This window comes from Hyalella azteca, unplaced genomic scaffold (genome assembly GCF_000764305.2).
Source record: "Hyalella azteca isolate HAZT.00-mixed unplaced genomic scaffold, Hazt_2.0.2 contig4675, whole genome shotgun sequence".
NCBI classification, from domain to species: domain Eukaryota; kingdom Metazoa; phylum Arthropoda; class Malacostraca; order Amphipoda; family Hyalellidae; genus Hyalella; species Hyalella azteca.
In genome coordinates this window covers 704,481-722,808 of record NW_025934886.1, presented here as the reverse complement: position 1 = coordinate 722,808, position 18,328 = coordinate 704,481, and the positions used below count along the sequence as shown (strand labels likewise).

Genomic DNA, 18,328 nt, shown 5'->3' with positions numbered 1-18,328 from the left:
AAATTAAAATTTTTAATTAAGCTCATTCTGAGCTGTGTCGTATTCCAATACAGCTCACACAGGGCGTCAGAATTCCAGCACAGGGTGCCAGAATTACAAATGAATATAGTTTGAAGCGCTGCTGGAATTTAGGGATTTTGTAGGTTTCAATTCTAAAGGCTTTTAAATAAACATGGCAATTCATTTCTTGCTATGTCCTTAATGTGTCGGAATATACCACGTTTATCCTAATTTCTAAAATGCAATAATTTCAATCCTAATGTGTCAGCAAGATCTTCAGAAGGCATAAACTTTGCTGCTGATGCATCACCAAATATCTTTAGATATTCACCCACAGACCCACTTTCTGCACCCTGGATACCGTCAAACGGGGTAAAAAAGGATGGTTTTGAGCCTTTTTTGTTAATAACTTCTTACCATGAAACATTTCAGAAACAAGTTTAGGCTCATTTTATAGCTTTTTCTTTGTGAGGGCTATTGAATGGCATCTTCAAAAAAATGCCATATGCTATTTGTAAGGTGCCAGATGCAAAATAAAACCATCCAGATTTATCCCTGGGAACGGGGTAATCCGGGACACTTGCAATGAAAGTTAATTTCAAAACGTTTGAAGCATGCAGAGCATACTCATCCATTACTAACAGTACTCTGAAGTCCTCCTCCTTCATTGTAGATGATGTAGATATAAAATAAATGACATTTTCTGTGATTTTTACTTGTTTTTCCTTTTTTGATTTGATATCACCATATTCATTAATTACCATATTATTAATGTGATATTACTGTATCCATGCCACACTCAGGATGATGTATGTTTTCGGGGAATTTTCCCGCGCATTTTCACTTTTTTTAAGCTATTGCTGTGCACAGTTGGCGCAATGTAATGAAAATTGATTATCTTCACGCACGTGTTCGCACAATCCCGGCCATCTTCATTTTAGAAGAAATTTTCTCCAAAGTCATATGGCAACACTGAACACCGTCTGTTTACATTTCGTATGTATAACAGCCACAGTTTACGATTACCGTACGTTCTGTATCCGACAAGGCGGACAACCGGAAGAGTCAGAAGTAACCCGGACATGTCTTACATTTTATTATTGTCAGTTCAACTCGCGTAGTCAATATACTCGCGTATATTGTCGACTAAAATAGTAGAACTATTTTAGCTTTCTAAAGTACAGCGCACGGCACATTTTTTTACCAACGTAGTACGGCGCACCGTGCAGGTCGTTAAAATGACAAAATAAATTCCCGCGCACCTGGCACATCTTCCTGACCATGGTATCCATGGACATGCCATTGAGCATTGACAACGACCTTGTCCACTGCAAGCTTCATATCAGCAGCCATGTAGCATTTCTTCTGTATCTGTAAGCTTACAGGATGGTTTGTAATTTCACACAATTTTAATCAAGTCTAGTGGTTTCACTATAACAAAAAAGATCGTGAAAAACATACCTGAAACAGAAAATGTTTTAGTGACAACCATCATATATTTTGAAGAAATAAATCATAGTTTAGGTCAATTACTTTTTATTCTATGATGCCCGGTGCACAATTCAATATAGCATTCTATGTACAATTTAGTGACAACCGATGATGCACTAATTTTTTGACAAGTGAATTTTTTTTTGCCAAGCAAGGTAAATGTAATCAAAATTCTTTGTTGTTAATAAATTTTTTTTTGTTAACTGGAGCCTTTGCTAACTGGGGTTCTACTATAAATGCATTTTTAAGGGTGTTCCTAATTACCCCAGGCATAGTGACAAACCAGAGATTTTTTAAAATCAGTTCATTTCTAATTTCCTTATTTATTCAAGACTCAAACAAATTTCTTATGTAAGATAATACTGGTATCCATGATACTTTACTGGTCTACTTATAGGACTAAAAATGAACTCGAGGGAGTCTAAAAAACTCTCTGCTTTGCCACTATGACCCCAGGGGTGTCCCGAGTAGCCCCGATCGTGCAGAAATGGCTGCCATTTTTTTAATGAGATAGGCATAATCCGTCAATTACGTTTTATAGCTGACAGTCCTGACACCAGGGTGCAACTTTTATGCAAGTAAAATTTTTTAATAGGGTAAACGCGGTATATTCCGATATCGTAGGCAATTCCGTCACTTCTCTAGTTTTTCCTTTATATTAAGCTTTGTTTTAGTTCCATGCAAGTTGACCTTGCTCTACCAAATAGTGAATAACTGTTACTATAGGAAGAATATTATGGTTTGAGACTTTTAAATATGTCTGTGAATATATTAGGAATCCTTTTAGTAAACTTGTATTCGCTGATTTCAAGTCGTAAATAAATTATTAGATGATTAAGTTGAGTGATGGATTTAGACCCATCAAAACTAATTCCGACACAACTTGAATTGGACACACACAGATCATTCCAAGCCATAGTGACAAACCAGTAAGTTTTTAGAATCAGTTCATTTTTAATTTCCTCATTTACTCAAGATTTCAACAAATTTCTTTTATATGATAATTCTGGTATCCAAGATACTTTACTGGTCTACTTATAGCCTATAGGACTCAAAAATGAACTTGAGGAAGAGTCTAAAAAATTATCTGCTTTGCCACTATCAGGGTTGGCGATTTTTCAAAATCGCCAAATCAAAAATCAATGATTTTTTTGATTTTTTCATGATTTTTTTGATTTATTTGATTTTTTTTATTTTTTCAGCTTTTTTGTCTTTTATTAGGTGTTATTTTTTATGTTGCAATTAGCCTACTAACAATAACAGTATATGGATCATAATGGATGGCTAAAAAGGGCACTTATTGCCTTCAATAATGGCCAACAGGCCAAGGTGGTGTTTACCACTTTGGGATTTTTGGGTAAACAATTATTGATAAGTCAATTCATTAGCTTTGTAAAATTTGTATGGAGCAAGGTTATGAGCTAAATATTGACCATTTAACTGGCTTCAATATACAAAAACACTTCAGGAATGCAGATCTCCTAAACATTGAAGAGTCACATAACAGATAGGTAGATGATTGCACAGTGCACAGCACTATCAATAGATCTACTAGTTTTATGTCCTATAAATCTACCAGACTCTACCCTCTCACACCGACTAGTAGTGACTGTAGCTGATAGCACAGTGCACAGCACTATCAATAGATCTACTAGTTTTATGTCCTATAAATCTACCAGACTCTACCTTCTATACACACTGACTAGTAGTGACTGAATGACTGACTGCACTGTTCCCATTTAATTCATACCAATAAACCAATACTAAACATGAACTGAACGATAACAAAACAAACCTCATACGACTTGAAACGAGACTTAAGTTATGAGAAAAGCTAACATTGTTTGAAATAAACATGTGCACAATTCAAATATTTTATATCTATTCACTGCATTTAATTATTTTATTTATATTCTTATAATTGTAATTGTTTTGTTTCTAGTTTTAAATGTGCATATTTAAAGATTGAAATAAAATATTTTAATTAGAATATTTGTATTAGGGTGGAAAATCTTTCTAATTACCTAAAAGGTCAATACAATCTCAACCTCTCAATATATAGGGTGGAGCAGAACCAATTGAGCAGTATTGAGGTAAAATAAAAGAGTAATGGAGGTACATAGGTACATAAAGAAGAAAGTTTATTTTCCTAGAGGTTAGCATAACATACCATTTAGAATACTTATGTTTCGAAAACAATATCTGGAAGATGGGGCTGTTAGCTGCAACACACTGTTGGAGTCATTCTCAGAGGAGGGAGTAACCGTGACAGTTAATTCCGATCGCTATGCTGCAATGTTGCAAAATTTCTTGCAGCCCAGGATGGAAAACATTGTTGAAAATGAAGCATTGAGAGACTTGTGGTTCCAGCAAGATGGGGCTACAGCTCACACAGCTCGAATGTCACTCAATGTTTTGAAACGCATGTTTCCCATAGGTCTGGTGTCTCTGAGAGGTGATTTACAGTGGCCTGCTAGGTCACCTGATTTGAGCATTTGCGATTTCTTTCTGTGGGGACATCTAAAAGAAAGGGGTTCAGAAGTCGCCCTCACACCCTACCACAGCTAAGGGAACAGATTATTGCAGCTGAGGTTATGGCCATACTTCGCCATATGTGTGAACGTGCTGTAGGAAACTTCCGAGAACAACTCCAACAGTGTGATGCAGCTCACAAACCCCATCTTCCTGATATTGTTTTCAAAACATAAGTATTTTAATTGGTATGTTATGCTAATCATGAAAAAAAAAACTTTCTTCTTTATGTACCTCCATTACTCTTTTATTTCACCTCAAAACTGTACAATCAGTTCTGCCCCACCCTGTATAAGCTAGCTAACACATTCAAATTGTATATTGTAATCAAAATATAACAAATAGTCAAATAGTTAGACTACTTATAGCCTTATAAGAATTAGCTAAGCTGCTAGCTATGTACAATGTATTGCACTCTTGATGCCTCTGTACCAAAAACATTCAATTTATTGGAACCTAATACACACTAAAGGCAACAAGTTTATATACCAATTTGTCATTCATAGTACATTTATACTAAACCATGAATAACAATACCTCAATATAAATTAAAGACTACCACTCAATATTTTTAAATATATGAAAAAATCAAAAAAATCGAAAAAATAAAAAAAATCATGATTTTTTTTATAAAAAAAATCAAGTGATTTAATCACGTGATTTAATCATTTTGATTTAATCATTGCCAACCCTGGCCACTATGTTCCAAGCTTTGTACAAAAATTGAAATTTGCTTAATTAAAAGCCTAATAGCTGTTAATTAAAATGTAATTAAGTAGTTTCAATATTCATTAGTGTTCTAATTCAAAGCCGTGTTGTATCCCAATACAGCTCACACAGCGAACAGAATTCAAATATGTTGATGTCGGCATTACGTATCAGTTAAATTTGAAGCGCTGACGCAATACAACTCACCACGTGTCGAATATTGCCACACACAGTGACGGAATATAGGGATTTGGTAGGTTTCCATTCTAAAGGCTTTTTAATAAATATGGCAACATTTTGTGACGTTTCATCGTTGCTGACACGTAGTGAAGTGTTTTGAGAGACGTGAAGGCAACAGAACTTACGTAACGCATACGCTTTTTTTATAGTTTTTCATTTCTCGATGCGTCCTTAATGTGTCGGAATATACCGCGTTTACCCTACGGTGAATATTTTTCTTGCTCCAGACCCTAAATGGAAAAAATGCGACATCAGATGGACTAGTACACCTGTTAATGAATTCCGCAGGGGGCTTAGGCTGCGAAAAATTGGCACTAATTCCGCAGGATGCACAAAATTGATAATGAATTCAAGTTGAATTCCGCAGCGCAATCAGAAAAGTGAAATCCGCACAAAGTTCGAAGCCAGAAAATGCGGAAGCCAGACGCACGATCGAACAGAAGCTACTGGACCAGGAGCAACATTCAAGTTCGTCGAACCACTCGACCATTGTATTGCTTGAGAAGCAAATATGACGTGAACGCAATTGTGAACGCGATGTATGAATACCGCCTTTCGGCTCACCAACACCAAGTACGAGAGTAATGAGACAACTAAGCAAGTCAGCAACCTTGCTGTTGAGTGAGTTGACATCCTGATTTGCTAATGTGTGGTGTGCAGTGTACTCTATTACTGTTGTGGGGTTGCCTTTATGATATAACACATCTTTGAATTGTTCAAGCACCATAACCAATGGTGAGTTGAACTGGTTTTCATTCCTTTGCAACTAAATAATGTATGTTTGATATAATGTATTTTTCTATAGTAAATACGAGCGGGAACTTTGGTGAGGCTCTCAACTCAAGTCAGACATAGAACATTACTCATTACTGCACTGACACCGTGACACGTGTTGGCTGTCAGTGTCTTCCAAAGTTTATTTAAATTTTCAAACATTGTTTCATAAAAACCAAGGACTAATCCATCTTCTTCAGTATGAATTTCTTAGTTTTTCAGTATTCTGCGCAGTGTATTATATCTCAGTTTTCTTCCATTAACCACAAGAAACGCAAATGTTTGCTTGTATACAAACGACCTCTTAAAACATTGAATGAGATTTCCCAATCAATCTTCATACTCTCAATGTCACCAACTTTGTTACAGGCAACAACACATTTTGTCTGCGGCCTTCGTAAGTATTAAGTTACGATCTATTTTGTTAACAAAACTAAGCCAAAATTTTCTAGCATGATAGAAAAAGCATTTTAGTTATTGTGTGGCAATCGAACCCTACAAATCATAGTCCGGACCAATATTTAATGGCTTATATTGACGAGCGGCAAGTCAGGTGCTGTAACTGCTTAACGGTGACTGATGTGGCTCAGTGGCAGTGTCATTGACGATAAATTTATTATAATTTCAATCATTTTATTGGAGTCTTTACATGCAAACTACAGTCTTACATGCAAATGTTTCAACTAGTTATCTATTTTTTTTTCAACAAGATGGCTAATACTCGAGGCATCTATTTTTGGCAAGAAATTCACTTATGTGGACGTCATTAAATGCCGCATTCATTTTTTTGGTTTAATAATGAATCATTTCATCCATGACGTACCAGAGATATGTCGAGATTGAATCAATGGGGCACAAAAGCTTAGTATACATTTATTTTGCTTAGTATTACTTCTGCTTTAAAATATCATTGCACGCTGCATGTACACGCTTCCAAGGTGGTATTGCTACGCGAGCAAATGTGTAGCCTTATATTTATTTTTTTAATCTTTTGCGTTCCTTTGCACACTGTTATGAAAATGACAACCAATTACGCCCATTTCAAGCACTTCTATGGGTGATTGATAACGAATTAGAGTGTTTCACTGTTTCCATTAATTTTAGAACATATTCGAGTTGACAAATGTGCGTGAGCATTACTGCGTTAGCGTGGGCCACACCGGCGTAACTGCTCCGGAACACCCCGTGCATAAAATTCGTAACAAATACATATGAAATTAAATCCACATATTTCAATGCTCACGGGGCTGTAGTGGAGTTTTTTTCACATATTTACCTCCATTCGTTTTTTATTAAAATGATGAAACAAGTTAATTCAACCACATTGGCATGCCCCATTTCTTTAATTCGTATCAAATATTCATTAAATTAAATACGCACATTTCACAGCTCATTGTGCCGGTGCAAAATTTTTTCGCACTCTTGCCTTCTCAGGTTTTAAATTAATAACAAAATGGGTGAATTAAACCATTTAGGTGCACCAAATTCCCTCAATTCTTGATCAATAATTATGAAATTAAATGAACAATTGGGACGTTTTTAGCACATTACTTCAGGTTTATGTCTGCATTCAGGTAAGGTTAGGATTGGTTCCACCTGTTTTACCATTTTAGTTGAAAACGGGAGGTTGTAAAAATGTCAAAAAAATCCTTGTCACAGCGCAATGTTCATTAGAATTTGCTTATTTAATTACAAAATTATATATTTGTCACGAATTGAGGAAATGACGTTTAATGAAGTGGTTGAAATATCCCATGTTACCATTTTAGTTGAAAACAAGTAGTGGTAAAAATGGAAAAAATCCTTGCCACGGCGCTACCGGCATTAGCGCCATAGGCTTATTTACCTTTATCAATATTGGTCACAAACTGAATGAATGGGTAGTGCTAAACTAGTTGAATTCTACGCGCCGGAATTACCTCTGTAGCCCACTTAACGATCACTGACTTGCATCGGACAAGTAAAATTTACTTTGTCCAATGTTGTCAATTATCATTTTCATCAAGGAAAAATTGATATTTTATGCAAGTACCTAATACAATTTATATAAAAAACTGGATTTTTCGATGTATTTAATCCAGGTTCGAATGATTGAATATACCGCACTTGGATAAAATTTAATTCTAAAACTACAGTGTGGCTTCTAATTCTAGTCTATAGAGTGATCATGAATTGCATGATCCTGCTAGTCACTTAGAATTATTGTTCTGATTGATAAACTCGTGATTTACAGAGTGCGGGACATTGTTCAATCGATCTTATTCACAACCATTTAACGCAATAATGACTGAACTACTCCAAATTAGTAGGTTAAACCAGCTAAAAATTTCAATTTATATTCATGCTCAATTCAATTTTTGTTGTTAATGCTTATCACTTTTTTAGGGCTGTAGACTTTCATCGCAATATTTAGATTAGTTCCTCGCATCTGGCTGATCCTTTCAGAGGGGTTCTTCGGAAAATGTTATAGAGAATAGAAATGTCGGCACTGAAGAAATAGGCCCATGTCCTGTTGCCGATTCTTGTACTTTTCGTGACGATTCACAAGGTGCGATCACAAGGTGCAAGTGTTGATGGGGATTGCGGAGTTGTGATTTACATTGAATAAGTGATTGATTCGTCTTATTTCAGCCCTGCACACACACTGTGTGTTTGAACCCATTTTTTTCATAGCTAACGATTGATTGAGATAGCTGCTGGACTTATTGCCTGGTCCGTAAGGTGCTAGGCATAGCTTCGTCTAGAAGCATCGTATATTAGCAAGCAGTTTTCCAGGTCATTTCTGTCACGATTGTTACAAGCAGGGATGGGTTCTTGGCTCTTGTAATGAAGTGTTGCTGCAAATTTCCCACTACTGTATGTCAGACTATGAAGTTTAAGTAGAACCGACTCTGACGTCGGTGTCAGGTTCAGTATAGCCGTCAGATACTATGCCGATCCCGACTTGCGTCCTGGTTCCTCTCTTATAGGATTTTGACTCAGACGCCAGGGTGAGTTGTGTGCTATAGTGGTGAAATCTAGCTTGAAATACTTGATGGAATATAGTGATTTTTATGTATATATGACTTGTCATGCGTAGATATTTACATTCTGTTTTCTGTTGTAGGATCGTGCGTTATTCTCGGATCTCAATACTCTAGCTCTCTCCTCGTATTTTGCTCTCATTGCACTTTAACTTCCTCCGCATTTAACTTGTTAGTTCGTTCATATGCCGCACCTCTGTAAATCATTAGTGTTACTTGTTTATATTTATTTGTCATTTATCTTTAATAAACTTAGAACGTTTGTTCGAGTAACTATCCGCTCAGTCCAAGCTCTTGCTGATAAAACCAATAGGGAAGTTGAATTTAATTTCCGGTCATTGGTGGACGTGACAATTAGACCATCCGAACTTTGAGGTGACGCGATTGATTAGCCATTATTCAAGATTAGTTCGTCACAGCTCTATTCTCTAAACAAAGATAACTTTAGCATTAGAAATATGCACAAGACAAACCAACATTAGAATGATGTACCGAATGACGAATTTATAACACCGAGATTTAAAAGCATAAAAGATATATGAATTAACGTAAAAGATGTATATCGGTGTCAGTGTTCATTAGAACGTCAGACATGCTGCCAATTCTTAGCACCGCAAAAATATTCATAGCTTGTTGCAGGTTTCAAACACCCAACTCACTGCTTCAATTTTGCTAAAATAATATGTTCTTTTAAAATGGCAGCAGTGGAAGGTGAAGGCATCTAATAACAATAGAAATAGCAGTTTCAAAGTTTATTAGGCCGTAGGCCTGTCGTCGATTCTTAACATCGTAGAATATCCACAGTTTGCTGCGGTCTCGAACACGCAACTCACTGCTACAACTCTGCTGTGCTTAACCACCCGGCCTCCTCGCCAATTCTGACCAGAAGCTGGCGCACAGGTATCTGGGATCGAACCCGCACCTCACTGCTCCAATCTTGGTACTAGAACTTTAACCACTGGGCCACCCTACTGTGACCCTAGTTGAAGCGGCCTAATGATAAGCAACGTAGCTGGGGCTTTGGTTAAGAAAAACTCAATCATTTTTTTCGCCTAGCATATTGTTTTGTTTTCTGCCTACATTTTGGTAGAACATTTAAGTTCTCCTGAACATAAAAGAAAATATAAGTTCGTTTGTCATTTTTTATTTTCTTGAGTTTCGTAACTGTCGTTGCTTTGCCGGAGATGCTTCCTGTGAAGTGCCCACCATAACACTTATTGACTTGATCATATTTTACAATGAAAATAATTTTTCTAACTTGTTTCTAAAAGTTACGACATCACTCAACCAGTTGAATGCAATATCTACCTTATGTCTACATGCGTTGGTAATTTGTCCAAGTCGTAATGTGTAATCATATTAATTTGTGGAAATTGCATTTGTGCATATTTTACATAATAAATCCTTTAAAAATGCATAGAATATTTGAATAGCTATAATCAACAATAACAGTAAGAAGTTTCTCTATCCAAAACTCAGTATGGACGTACATTTAAACATTAAAACGTGAGTTTTTGTTTGCGTGATCCGTGGGTGATGTTTCAGACAATTTTAATGCTGAAATTATATAGCTTTTAAATGTTGTTCACATTATGTTGATCGGACGCTTTATCAGCCTGTCTTTATCGCATGACTTTTATTAAAGCCTTTATTATCAAATGAAGAAACATCAATAGATGCCTGAACAATTTTAAAATCCGACTGCCAATAAATATTGTTTGCACGCATTTCATTAGTATTTATATCTTTTGAACAAAACTATATTATAGTATATAGTATATTGGTTTCGGCGTTCGTTTAGTCACTTCGTTAGACTATTACACTTGTCCCAAAATCTTAATTTTGCAGAATTTTTTCAGCTAATTGCAGTTTCGAACATGCAAATCACTCAGCACGCTCCAGTTTTGATGTGCTTAACTGTTTGGTCACCTCGCCTATTTAACCAGATCTGTTGCAGGTAACTGGGATCGAACCCACAACTCACTGCTCGAATCATGGTACTCTGAAACGTATCCACAGAGCCACCCTGCCACTAGCATGCCATCGTTCATTGGTACAAAAAAATTATTTTCAAGCGTGTACGAAATCAATTGCACTGGTTGTTGACTTAAAGTGATACATTTACGTAATCTGTTAGAGAATAAAATATTCATGCACATTGAAATTTGCAAGCACCAGGAATGGCATGATCCAGTATGACAGCATAGCTGTTTAAGTAATATTGTACCATTTATAAACGAAGTTTACGAAACATATCAATGATGAGAACATGTATATATGTGCCGATTTTCTGGAAAAAATGTTTAGATTAATGTTCTGATTGAATATTTATGAGGAAATTATGCTAATAAAGTGCTATTTTATGCTATTAGAAAACACAATATCATTAAGCAAGCATCAGGAATGGCATGATCCAGTATGACAGCATAGCTGTTTAAGTAATATTGTACCATTTATAAACAAAGTTTTCGAAACATATCAATGATGAGAACAACATGTATATATGTGCCGATTTTTTGGAAAAAAATGTTTAGATTAATGTTTTGATTGAATATTTATGAGGAAATTATGCTAATAAAGTGCTATTTTATGCTATTAGAAAACACAATATCATTAGAAAACATTTTTGAAATCTTATCAGTTATTTGATTTATTAAAACGATGTAATTGAATAATGAAAATGAATTGCAAATAAGTTCAACTGTATGCCGAGTAAATAAGAAAAATCAAGTTTTAATATGAACTAATAATGCGCTGAAAATCATTGATTCCAGAAGCACAGAAACTGTAATTATCTCTCAGGGTTCAGGGCTTTCAAAACGTTTGACTCTGCAGATCTCTCCCCCAGGTAATGAGACGCCGGGCGCGAGTCCGGACGTAAATTTGTCCGAGACAATAATGAGCCCTTGCTGTTGGCAACATTTTATTGTGTTGCATTTCCAACATAACCAAATGCATTGTGATACTTTTTGCCTATATTAATATGTAATCCTTATTTTTCAACCCATCAATGGTTACTCATGCTGCATGCAGTATGCCGTAACAAATACTGTAATAATACATCACATGTATGTTCAACTTATTTGCAGTTAGTTAAAGATTTTCGTATTTATTATTGTATGATTAAAATGTGTACCTTTGTTTCTTAAAAAACATTGGTTCTATTATTTTTTGAGTAGCTACTGCATTATATAAAGTAGCTGCTCACATCCGCATCGTAGGACGGTAGGAGACGGAACTGTTAGCGTGCACTGTGGAGTTGAAGAAGGCGCGATGTATGCAGTAATTCAGTACACTAAAACAATTTAGGTGTTTATTTTCTACGCTCAAGGATTAAGGCAACGTAATGAGTAATATTTTTTTAGACGAAATTGAGATGTTAGTTGTTTAAATGATGAATCGTGAAAACATAGCAATTCCGCGAGAATGTTCAAGATCTCTTACAAAATCCGTGCAATGGCGGTTCGGTGTAATTCCGTGAGAATTTTGAAAAGCAGTACTCCTGATCATTACCTTAAATTTCCAATCGGGGGATATACCAGAATTATCCTACATAAGAAATCTGTTAAAATCTTGAGTAAACAAGGAAATTAAAAATGAACTGATTCTAAAAAATTTCTGGTTAGTGGCCATTATGAAGAGAAGATTATTGATTAGTGTTTTAGTGGCAACTGGCAAGCTGGCAACTGTCAAAGCATAGTGTCAAACCAGAGCTTTTTTGGAATCAGTTCATTTTTAATATCCTCAATAACTCAAGATTTAAACAATTTCTTAAGTATGATATTGATAATGCTAGTATCCATGATACTTTACTGTTCTAACTTCTACTTATTAACTTATAGGACTCAAAAATGAACTTGAGGGAGAGTCTAAAAAATTCTCTGCTTTGTCACTATGTGTCAAAGTGCAAACAAGTTTTTTTTTAGAAACCTGTTTATTTTTTGTTCTCTAATGGCAGTTATGGCACTAATCTGGTTCAATAGAAACCTGTTTATTTTTTGTTCTCCAATGGCACTAAATGACTAATCTGGTTCAATATGTATTCAATACCCTAATATGTATTCAATATGTATTCAATAATATGTATTCAATACCCTAATGCTAGTAATCTATTCAATACCCTAATGCTAGTAATCTAGTATCCATGATACTTTACTCAGTTTACTTGACTCCTCACATAATGATAATGATATAGCATATAGGAGTATTATAGGTAGCCTGGTAGGACTCAAAAACAAAAAGGAAGTCTGATAAAGTCTCTGACTCTCTGCTTTGCAATAATTTTAATATTAAGAAATAGGTAAATAGACAATCCGTGCCGCTGTGTGCTTTACAGAGAGAAGCGAATAATTCAATTTTAAATATACATACTTTGATAATACCATACGTCATACCCATACGTTTGCAATAACTTCTGATGTAAACGTAATCTGCACGTTTAACCTTGAATATCCACGCGCGATAAACCTAGAGTCCTCGACTGTTTACTGAGGTGCCAATGGTCACGTCTTAGCATGTGAATTTTGGAGATATTACATTTTTAATTTACGAATTCTGTTATAAAAATTCTATTACAGATAACTAAATCACAAAATTAAACACATTTCATGAGAGAAATAACTAGCAGCGAACATTTTAACGAATATACGGTTGAATCTCCATAACCTTTTTTATCAGCTAATAATTTTGATTATATGCAAAATTGTTTTCGTACAAGCCAAAGTTCTGATGACACCTTTGCGATTGTGACATAGTCCAAAATATGCGGCTCCCATTGATCAAAGTGATTTATATATAGGTGAAGTAAATTTAAATCCAGGCCAGTCGAATTGTCTGCTCATATTTTCCTTCATATTGCAGCGCGTGCTGCTCTTTCACATTACGATCCCTTCCCTACAGTAGTTTGAACTGAGCAAGGTTCAGGCAGAAAATAATAACAAATTTTGATACCGGCTTCGTTGTGGATGAAACTTGTGTAGTTGATCAGTCGGAAGCCTGGGTAAAATTGAGTTGTGAGTGTATCACCTCAATACGTGAGAACCATAAATGTCTCGCCGTCAGTATCCATTTCTATTGTTTCGTAACTCGTGCCCATCAACAAAATCATCAATTACACTGCAGTTCTTTCTATACAAGTATCGTTTATAGTACGCAACAATGTATAGAAAAATTTTTAAATCGGAGGAGCAACGTTGGGCATAATATTAGCGTAAAATTTGGTTTCTAAACGAATGAACTGCTAGAATTCTAGCGTATATAACTCATTAGAGTATAACTTATTAATATTATAACTTAAGGTCTTATAACATTATATTATCAGGGATATCTGAAATTTATTACAACTCTTAACATCAAAGGACTACCTATTAAAACAACAAACTACAAACGATGCCTTTATTTATTCTTAGAAACCGGCTTATCCTATTATATCCAAATATAAAAGCAAGAAGTAGATTGTCAACCTCTGTAAAAAAGATTGACACAGCTGTCAAAAAGATCAGCCGACAATAAAGAAATGAAACACAAATAAATATAACAATTGGTAACGCATCGATTATCAGAACATCGCGCCTTTAACATCCATTAGTTAAAAAAATGAAACGATTACAATTTTTCCTCAAGTAGTAGTAGTAGTAGTAGTAAAAGATTTACTAGCGCTTCAGATCCTCAAATTTTATCGTACGATTAAAATAACGAGTTAATTGCTGACTCATATTTTATTATACGACCAAAATAACGAGCTAATTGCTGCCTCAAATTTTATTGTACGACAAAAATGACAAGTAAGACGACAAGTTTAGTGTGGAAGAACTTTAAATTTGGCAAGCAGCTTCTTTTGCGATGTTTTTGCAGACTTGCTCAGTTTGCGATTTGGGAAAACTTTGCCCGCATGAACAGCCAATGAGTTACTGAACATTGCACTCACCAGAGGCGAGTCAGCGTTCAAGTTGAGTGGCTTGTCGCCTGAGCGAAAAGGTGACAATTGCAGGAGAGATTGTGACGATTGAGGGAGAGATTGTGACGATAGAGGGAGAGATTGTGATGGTTGAGGGAGAGATTGTGCCGATAGAGGGAGAGATTGTGATGGTTGAGGGAGAGATTGTGGTTGAGGGAGAGATTGCGACGATTGAGGGAGAGATTGTGCCAATAGAGGGAGAGATTGTGATGGTTGAGGGAGAGATTGTGCCGATAGAGGGATAGATTGTGACGATTGAGGGAGAGATGGTGACGATTGTGGAAGAGGTGGTGACGATTGTTGGAGAGATGGTGACGATTGTTGGAGAGATGGTGATAATTGTTGGAAAGGTGGTGACGATTGAGGGAGAGCCTGTGATGGTTGAGCGAGAGATAGTGACGATTGAGCGAGAGATGGTGACGATTGTCGGAGTGATTGTGACGATTGAGGGAGAGATGGCGAAGCTTTGATGGGCAGAGAAGATTCTGCATGTTGTACCGATGATTCAGCGATCGGTACTGAAGACTTTGATTGCAATAGCAAATATTTTTTGTGCCGTGAAGATGGTTCAAGGTGCCTTGACAATGATTTAGTGGGTGGTGACGACTGTTCTGTAGTTGATACGCATTTTCCACTTGACCCCAAAGCATTAGATTCTGTACCAGTCAGTGAAATGTGCCAGTCTTCTTTCTTTGGAGATGAATGCGGCTCCTTGCTAGAGCCCAAATCAAGCTCCGACACATCAGGACTTTTTTTCATGGCCATTGCTCTATCACGAGGACTGTCATTAGAATCACTATTCAAGTCCTCGTGAAAAACGTGTGCTGGGATGACCTCAGCTGGAGGTACAACAAGGCCGACGTCATTGCTGTTGTTGAAGAAACGTTTTGGATGCCGAGTTTTTGACAACTGAACTTCAGGGTCCAATTGAAGGCCAGATAAACTGCTGGAAAGGACGACTTCACTGCTCTCATTCCTGCCCACAGTCAAGTGACCCAAAGCGGCGCTCAATTTAGCCACACTTCTGCGCCTCTTTGGTCTAGAAGAAACATTATGATTATGTCTTGTTGAATCCTGGTTAGAAACCTTAGACGGTTCGGGATTATGATTGAGTGTGGATGAAACAGGAACAGTAAGCTGGGATAGATCAGGATTATTATCAGGAAGCACACTTGTATCGGCCAGGTTACAGTTCACAGGAGGCTGGCCAACGTGCTGTGGAGAAGGCTGTTGACATGATCTCTTTCTGCCTTCAAGTGCGACAGGCGCTGGCTTACCGTCAGGTTTGCACTTATCCAAGAGGCGTTTTTTGTTTAATTTTGATGTTTTTCCGCGTTTCGTGCTGATTTTCGGAATATTTGACAATTTTTGCTGATTTAAATTTTGACAGGAATCATTTATACCGATTTCTTCAAGAATATCTGAATTACTTAAGACTCCAGTAGAGCTAACTTGACTGGTTGTCTCTGCAGAGGGTTGAAAACTGGTAGAGAGCACATCACAAGGGGATAAATCTGTATCATGATAAATCACCCGTCCTGTTTGCATAAGGCGAAGCGATCTCCGACGCCTTGACTGGATTTTCTTCCTAGATTCTCCTCCAGTTACCACTTCTGATTGGTTGATGTTGTCCGTGTTGCCATCCCTATCTTTAAATACTTGGCCTAGCTCATTGTTGACTTCACCAACAGGCACTTGACCAACATCATCAAACACAGTGAGTGTCTGCAGTTGACCAGAGAGCAGCACGGTGGTTTCGTGGCTATCAAACTTGCGTTTGCGGTTTTTTGGCTTGACAGCACTAGGCAAGACTGGTGTGGGGTTCTCAACTCCTTTTGAGGCCTCGCTGCACGTTGACGAACTCGCCTCCAGAGAACTGCTTGGGGATTTGCCAGAGTCATCTGAGTGATTATTATCATTCATTGAATCCAATGAGCAGCTTGACAGTAAACCATAAAGAGATTTGCACACACCAGATGCTCTTCTTTTTGATCTTCTGGTGCCAACGCCACTTGAAGCCAACAAGCCATGACAGGAATCTTTCTTGGCAGCTGGTAAATCCATACTGAGTTCAACTGTGCCAGTGCGGGTTGAGCAGTAACTTTTTTTATGAATAGAAACCTCAATACCGTCACTCTGAACACAAAAGGGGATTTTGTTTTCCGGGCTGCAAGCTTCTAATACATCCAACTCTTCAGACCGCTCCTCGACCATAGCTAAGTTATTGGTAATCGGTTTGTCCACAATTTCCTGCATATTTTCTTCCTTCAAATCTACTAACTCTGAAAAAACTTTAGACGTGCAGTAAGAAGGAGGAAATAAATCCTTCCCACATCCAGACCGCCGGCCTTTCCTACGACGAGGCTTCTCAATTATTTCTTCAGATTCGTCAGTTATACCTAGACTGGCCTCATGAATTTCATCTTGCATGGGAAGAGTAGGGGCAGGGCTGTTATCTTCAAAACAAAGTTCAGGCATGCTAAAGGAACCCTGAACTAATGGTACATGCTTAATGGCAGTCAGTTTAACCTCTTTGTTGGTAAAGAAATTGAAACTGGCATTATTACCAACCACTTCACTGTTGTTGCTAATATTCTCCTCATCATCTGAGATTTTATTTAAGATGGCCTCTAGCTGCTCAGTGGTAACCTCAGCTCCAGTGGGCACCTTGACACCGCGCCTCTTGAGCCTCTTGGCACGCTCCTTGCGAGCTTTTATCTTCACTTTGCTGGGATTATAGTAATCAGAGAGCATACATGACCTCCTTGTCCTCATGGCGCTCATCAAACACTTTCTGGGATCTTTGGAATTCTTGGGATACTCATAGATGGTCTCCAGGGAGGTGCATCGGGTCTTGACTTCTTTTAGCTGCCTGTAGATTTCTTCTACATTCAAGTCCTCATTTTTATCCACTTTCTTCTTCTTGGGCAATGAAGCACCAGGGCAACTTGAGACGGAAGATTTACAAGCTCTTGAACGTCGAACCTCACAAAGATCTATCCCATCCTCTGAGCTGCAGTCCATTTCCATGTCCATCTTCACCAGAACTGTTTTAATCAAGAATTTAAACGTGAAACTTTTAAGCTTAACTTTCAATAGAAATAAACGAGTCAAATAATGCAAAAACGCAGTGAATCCTTCAAGCTACACATGTTGGCTTGTAGATGTGCAATGCACTGTTGATAAATTTCTGGTCAGGATCCTTAAACCAACAAAGATGTCCAAAGGGAAGGATGCAGCAGAGGCCAATATCTTCCCCACTTCAGCTGCTAACCTGAAAGATAATAAAATTTCAGTAAATGAAGCTAAGCTAAGTTAATAGCAATCCTTTTTTAGTTTTACAGAATTAAAAAAAAAAACATATTTCCTAGGTGAAATTTGAAAAATAACTTTCTCAAGTCAAACACAGTCTTAATCAGTTTTCATAACTTCTGATATTATATTAACTTGAAATATACTCACATGGATTGTGAACTGCCATTGCAACAAGTCTTGAACTTAATAATCAATCAGTTCAGCTGAAAAAATGCAAGCCTACTGGAGGAAGTGACATATTATTTGTCACCTTTTGAAAATTTGAAGTGGCAATTTAAGGAAGAACCTG

The 18,328-nt window shown here is 36.9% G+C and overlaps 1 protein-coding gene across 1 annotated transcript; it reads right to left on the bottom strand.

Moving 5' to 3' along the window:
* Positions 1-14,148: 14,148 nt before the first annotated feature.
* Positions 14,149-18,328, bottom strand: LOC108673807 (flocculation protein FLO11-like). The gene is made up of 2 exons (XM_018161679.1): positions 18,187-18,328; positions 14,149-17,998 (listed from the first exon to the last, which is right to left on the bottom strand). Exon 2 carries the CDS (start codon positions 17,758-17,760, stop codon positions 14,566-14,568), a length of 3,195 nt encoding a protein of 1,064 aa, XP_018017168.1. The 5' UTR covers positions 17,761-17,998; positions 18,187-18,328; the 3' UTR covers positions 14,149-14,565.